Source organism: Otolemur garnettii, unplaced genomic scaffold, assembly GCF_000181295.1.
Source record: "Otolemur garnettii isolate 467f Iridium unplaced genomic scaffold, OtoGar3 scaffold00061, whole genome shotgun sequence".
Taxonomy (NCBI): Eukaryota; Metazoa; Chordata; class Mammalia; order Primates; family Galagidae; genus Otolemur; species Otolemur garnettii.
In genome coordinates, this window is record NW_003852456.1 from 2,496,446 (window position 1) to 2,502,937 (window position 6,492).

The window sequence follows — 6,492 nt, forward strand, 5'->3', positions numbered from 1 at the left end:
AAAATCAGCCAGGCAGGGAGGCTCATGCCTGTAATTCTAACACTCTAGGATGCCCAGGCTCAGGAATTCAAGAACAACTGGAGCAAGTACAAGACCCCAACTCTACTAAAAATGGAAAAACTAGCCGGATGTAGTGATGGGCACCTGTAGTTCCAGCTACTAGGAAGGCTGAGGCAGGAGGATCATTTGAGCTCACGAGTTTAAGGTTGCTGTGAGCTAGGCTGAGACCATGGCACTCTAGCCTGGGCAACAGGCCTGCGAACTTGAACAGAGAACGTAGCATCTCTACTCTCGGAATGATGAAATCAACCGAACAGTGCCCTGGAAGAGCGCTGTCTCTCCACCTGACCCGCCCAGCACCCCCGAAACTGGGCCTATCTGTGCACAAAAGACAAGGCCAGCTTTCTGAACCCTCCAGCACCCAGTACATGTCATCCGGAGATAGAGAGAAAAACGTCAACTAACGCTGTTTTCAGGCCATACCTCAGAAGCGTTACTGGCTTCTCATATTTTTTACAGGGGCACTTTAGGCTGTTAACTCAGTCACGCGTCCCTGCCGGCCTGCGCTCTGCCACGCTCCAGACCTGCGCGCAGTTCGGGGCAGGAAGGATGTCCAGGTCCCAGCTGGCAACTTTCCGCTGAAGCCAGTATGGGTGATCCTTCCATTTTCATTTTCAGATAGCCAGGGCACTGTTCCTTGCCTCCCCACTTTCCTGAGGCCAATGTCCTAGATGCGCTGGGGCGGGGGCGATCTGAGCGCCTGGGAAAGCCACGATCCCGCCTCCAAGTTAAGCCTGGAATGTCTGCTTAAGCAGACATAGAGCCTCCTCCTCCCTCACACTCCGCAACTCCCCGCCCCCCCCAAATTCCCGAGGGCCACCACCTTGGCCTTTACCCTTGGGCCCTAGGCACTTGGATGGCCTGGGCTGTAGATGACCAGAAGGTAACAAAGACATCCATCTCTTTGGGTCTTTATCAGAAAACGTTTATTGCCAGGGGAGATCTTTCAGAAGACTAACTCGCTCTTGGCCTTCTCCACGCCTAGTTTTTTAAGGTCACAATATTTACACTTATACAATATATACAGTATTTCTCCTAAGCCGCGCACGATACGCAGAGAAACCTGGCGGGCCAGCGGGCGTCAGAGTACCGAGGGGTGCTGGGACGTGTGCAGGTTGAGGGCGTTAGGGTGCGCGTGGCCGATCAGGTTGAGGTAATGCCGGTCCAGGCCCTGCATGGGCGCCAAGAAGGGGCTATGCTGCTGCGCCGGGCTCTGCAACTGCACCGGCGCGCTGGGCAGGTAGGGCAGCGCCGGGCTGCGAGCGGCGCCCGACGGCCAGGGGAAGGGCCCTTGGGTCGCCCCCTGCGGGAACACGGCAGCCTCCCCGGGGCTGTGGCCAGAGAACTCGGTCCCCGCTGGGTGCAGCTGATAGTTGAAATCCGGCTCCGGGAGCAAAGCCAGCGGCGGGAAGGCGGGCTCCGCGCCCAGGCGGGCCTTGGACTGCAGGAAAGCGAGGATGCGCGCGTACTTGGTGTCCTTGGTCTCCATCCGCTCGACGGTGGTGAGGTAGTGCACCAGATTCTTCATGCACTCGTGGTAGCCGTAGTGGAAGTAGTTGGCAAACTCCGCTAGGAGTTCTGGAGGGGCGAGAGAAACTGTGGGAAGGAGAAACCCCGGAGCGCTCCTTCCCCCACGGAGAGCTCGAGGAGGGCGCAGGGCTCCTTCCAGCCTATCTTCTCACTAAAGTCTCCGTTTAAGGATCTCGCTCTCCTCTCCGCGGGTCTAGGGACTGCCAAAGCACGGGCAACCACTCCTTTTTCTCCGACAGCCTAACCCCTCCCACCCGACCTGAGAGGAGGCAACCTCCTCAAGAGCCCTAGAAACCAGTCTCCGTAGCTGTTTTGCCGTCGCCGAGACGGGCAAAGTGCTTTTGCAGGCTCCAGGCCTCCCGCCCTGGCAGCTCCCTGCGTGGAGATCTTTAGTAGACCTGTCCGGAACGCCCCATCCTAGCCCCCAGTCTGCTGGTGACGCACGCTCCCGGTGCAGGCTTCTCCGTCTCTAACCCGTACCCACCTTTTTCCCTTCCCCGGGGAAAATCAGCGGAGTGCAGGGCTCTCAGGTACTGGACAGTCATCTCGAGGATCTCCGCCTTCTCCAGCTTCCCAGAACTCTGCAAAAGAAGGACGGACTTTTCGCAGCGGTCCCACACGCTCAGGTCAGCGCTCGCAGGCTGGGCGGGCTCAGAGTACCTGGAGAATACCAGGGAGCCGGCCCTAGCTGCGCCCAGCCACCTAGGGCTCGCTTGGCTCTCAGGGCCCGGATCAGGAAGACCCTCTGCGCCCGCCAACTCTGGCGTCTCCGCCGAGAGTGGCAGCCAAGGGTCCCCAGCGCTTGGCACCTGAATCTAGACTGCCAACATTACCTGCTTCGCTAGGGCCATGGGGACTGTCTTGCCCAACTCGTTCAAGCAGCGGTTAATCCGGTCCCTCCTCCGCTTTTCTATCACTTTATGAGAAACAGGGGTTCTCTGCGAACAGAGGGTGGTACATTTTAGGTAGGCCAAAGTCGTCATCAAAGGCACGATGTAGTAGCCGCAAGCTAAACCCGTCTTCCCAGCCGCTCACGCTGCTCAGTTCATCCCAGGAAGGGACACCCCGCCCCACCACACTCGGTCCAATTGAACTCTGCCCTCTCACGCCCGCACTGGCGCGCTCCCCTTCCAGCCACCCTACCCTGTTCAACCACTAGGCCTAGCTGAACGCCAGGGCTTTGGTGAGGTGGCCACCAGCCTCTGGGCGTGGGCTTCTCCCGGGTTGAGGATTCTTCCTCTCTCTATCCCCATCTCCTTCCCAAACCACTTGAGATTTCTGTGCACTCAAAGTCCCGTGTGGCCACTTCCCTGCCATCCGTCTGGCCAGACGGCAGCTGGATGAGTCAGACGCTTCTATCACCAAGGCGCAAACACCCGTTAGGCTCAGCGGACTCACTTTGCGTTCCTTGAGCTTGTCTGACATCCTGGTCAGTACGCGCTCTCGGGAGACACCGTGGTGCGAGGCACCTGGCCACTTTCCGCCTCGTGTGCCTCCTCGAGTGTCCCAGGTAGACTGCAGCCTCCCAACTGAGAGGGGCTGCCTTATAAAGCGGCCATCTAGGGCTCCAAGTGCATTCACGAGTTGAATTATTCCATAGGATTAGAGGAGCTGCGTTTGGAAGATGTATGCATTCAGGATCAGTTTTAAAGAAGTTAAGAAAAAAAAAAAATTAGCAGCCAAGGGGGGCGAGCTGGGGGCAGATCAGCTTTGTTAATCCACGTGGCCCTTCAAAGGACACGTGATGGGCCCGGGAATAACATTTGCATGGCAACAGCCCCCGCGCCAAAGGCAGGCGGTAAACCGCGGCCGGCGGGCGAGAGAGCGCCTGCAGCAGTCTCGGGCAGGGGCGCAGGGGCGCAGCGGCCGCGGGCACCGGGGGGCGAGGACCCTCACAAAACAATGTCGCCTCCTTTAGTCCCACCGCTGAGTCTCACACGATCTCCTGTTTACAAATCCCAGCAAGCCCGCCGTCCCAGCCCCGAGTGCGTTTTAAAGCCTGTCCAGAGTCATTAGAGTAATTAAGTAAGCCTTTAATAGGCTGTTCCGCCGGGTTCAAGGGAGAGCTCTTCGAGACGGAGGCGCCCCGTTTGTTCCCAGGCTTTTCTCACACGACTTGGTGACACGTCCTTCTCCCCCCTTTTTGTTTACACCGCTTTATTTGTACGGACATCCTGGCAGGTGTGGGCCTGCGGCTGGCACACGAAGCTCACTCCTCGCCTCGCCCCCTCCCCCCCGCCGGTCTTTGGCACGCGACGCTCCCCCCACCCCCTGACCACGTCGCCTGCCTTCTTTTCTCCCCCCTCGGCTCTCTCTTCGCGGGGGGAAGAGGCTCAATTTGTAGCCTATTATCCTATACGAAAATGTCCATTGAAAAGTATGAATGGTTTCATTGGGCTAAATTTTAATAATGCCAGAGGGTGGGGGAAGAGAGACAGGCAGGCGTGAGTGTGTGTGTGTGTGTGGTGGGGGGGGAGGATTGGGGGCACCACGGAGAAGAGTGGGCCGAGAAGAAAAGGGGGAATGCAGCTGGCCCAGGCGAGCATTATGCGACGTCACCTGCGAGAGGGGGCGCCTACAGACCCCTATTCATTTGCCTAATTTTGGTCAATTTAACAAACTTCAGGAGAAATTATTGTGGCTTTGTCAGGGAGGGTGAAGCCTTCTGATCGAATTAACAGCATGTTTTGATCCGGTAAATGTCATTAGAAAGGGAGAAACAATCGCGCTTAGAGGGCTCTGAGTAATGCGCCCAAGTGGAGACGCCAAAGCGCACGGCTCACAAAGGGAGCAAGTAGCTGCCACAGGGAACTTTTGTACCCGCCCATCGCCCAAGTTTTGACACAAAAAGGCATTATTTCATACTTGAATACGTTTAATCCAACGATTGTCTATTTTCTGCAAACATATTTTCACAGCATTGTTAACTTTTTATGTCCTCCTTTCGCGGGCGCCTTTTCTCAACGTTTGGGGGCGGGAGAGCGCAGACACTTTGGGCATCAATATTTGTCACTGAAAAGGGCCCCGTGAAGTTAGGGAAGTTGATCTCTTTTTTATGGTTTTAGAAAACGAAAATATCGGGGGAGGCGGAGGGAGGGAAGGCACGAACTGAAACGGGGGAGGAAATTTGTTAGACGGGCCCAAGGAGCAGGAGGGGGGCCTCGGCGGCTGGGAACTCTCTCGGCCGCCTGCGCCTCTGCCGGCAGCCTGGCCCCAGGCCTCCTCCCCCACCCGCAGGCCTCGCTCCTGTTTGCTGCCTTGGATCCCACACTCTGGGGGCTCTAGGCTTTCGGGGTTTGGGTGGGAGCGTGAGCTTTCTTGCAGATGGAAACGATAGAAATGTTTTTTGTTTTATGGCCCACTCCCTAGCCACCGAACTCTCACCTTTTTCTAATCTTTTCCATCTGGGAACAGCCGAGACTTCTCCTTGGATATCTTTCCCTTCTTTTCTGTCCCCCTCTTTCCCCTAAATTCTCTCTGCCGGACAATGGCAGGGCCTGGGCTCTCTCTTTGGGCTGTTGTCAGTTCTTGGCAGAGGTAGGTAGGGTGGAGCTCCTTTCCGCTGGTGGGACCTGGGGAGGGAGCTCTAGGGCGCAGAGCCAGGCCTGGGGTGGGGGGCCTCAAGGAAGCCACTGGCCCACCTGCCCCGGCCCGGGAGGTGGGGGGCTCGGTCTGCACCACGCACCCCTGGAGTGTCCCTCTCTGTCTTGCTTCCAGACTCCTCACGACGCTTTCTTTTCTACTTCACGCCAGATTGGACACGACCCGCACCCTCCTGCAGGTTGCTCTGCCAGCCGGGGTGCCCTCTCAGGGGTTGTCAATTTCAGTATATTCACTCGCATACAATGGGATTAAACAGAACCCTTATAATCCAAATTAACTATGTGAATGGGTAAAAGGGAGCGCGCGCACTTCGCACCCCAACCCCCATTTTTAAGCCAGCGGGCCAGGAGTTGATCCTCTTACTGCCGGTGTTAACCGCCAGCTGCAGGCACCTTCCCCAGGACAAACTCCCTTCCATGCAAACTGTTTAAGGTCCGGAGTTTGATCTCCCACAGCGTTGCTGGGCTCAAGCCTTGCCCAGGGCTGGGAGTGACCGCGGGCGGGGTGAGGGGTGGGCAAGTGAAGCTGGTGAGTGGCAGTGGGGGCAATGTGCGCATCCTGGTCCTTTCTGCGCAGCAGCACCGCCTTCCAGGCTGGGAACGCCTCTGTGGTTCAAGTTTGGGATATGAAGGATTTAATTTCTCCCTTTCTGGCCTGAAGGCCTGAATCTCACTGCCCCAGAGTGCGGTACCCAACAGGGGTCTTTACTCCTTATCCTCAGGGTGAGCAGCAAGCATTCCCTGAACTTGACCTAGTTTCCACAAAAAAATTAAATTAAAAAAATAAATCCAGCAAAGTAGTGGCCACTGGAGCCAGCCAGTGGTGGAAGTTCCAGCTCCAACCACTTATGCACCTGGCAGAACTTCAGTGTATCTATCTACCAGGTCACTGGTGATCCCCCTAGTAAATGCAAGTAAATATCAACAAAATCACCTAAAAGGAGGCTTAACCACTCAATTAGTGGTTTTATTTTGCCTGCAAACTCTGCAGTGGCTCCAGGGCATTTTAGAAGGGTATTGTGGAATGTCTGCTATTATATGATTTTTTTACTCATTTCATTTTTTTTTTCTCATCCCTGAGAAAAAGCCACTGTCATTTCTCCTGAAGTTTGTTAAGGTGACTAAAATTAGGCAAATGAATGAGGACCTTTGGAGGGCCCCTCTCACAGGTGACATCACCTGGCCTCGCTGGCTGGCTGTGTTCTCTGAATGTGTGTGAGGCTAAAAAGGGCTGGAGCTGCAGAAGCCCCTCGACATCATAGGTATCCTCAAATGTCATCATCAAAAGCAAGATGAAGCT

At 55.9% G+C, this 6,492-nt stretch overlaps 1 protein-coding gene across 1 annotated transcript; it reads right to left on the reverse strand.

Annotated features, from left to right (window-relative positions):
* Positions 1–1,116: 1,116 nt before the first annotated feature.
* HELT (helt bHLH transcription factor) lies at positions 1,117–3,096 on the reverse strand. Its single transcript, XM_003792780.1, has 4 exons — positions 2,989–3,096; positions 2,424–2,528; positions 2,075–2,171; positions 1,117–1,638 (listed from the first exon to the last, which is right to left on the reverse strand). The coding sequence occupies exons 1-4, from the start codon at positions 3,013–3,015 to the stop codon at positions 1,142–1,144; spliced, it is 726 nt and encodes a 241-aa protein (XP_003792828.1). The 5' UTR covers positions 3,016–3,096; the 3' UTR covers positions 1,117–1,141.
* Between the last annotated feature and the right edge of the window lie 3,396 nt (positions 3,097–6,492).

Coding starts and splice junctions, on each gene's coding strand:
- HELT (XM_003792780.1), bottom strand. CDS start 3,015: ATGTCAGACAAGCTCAAGGAACGCAAA. Junction 2,172..2,423: donor CCATGGCCCTAGCGAAGCAG/GTAATGTTGGCA, acceptor CTTCTTTTGCAG/AGTTCTGGGAAGCTGGAGAA. Junction 1,639..2,074: donor TCCCCGGGGAAGGGAAAAAG/GTGGGTACGGGT, acceptor TCGCCCCTCCAG/AACTCCTAGCGGAGTTTGCC.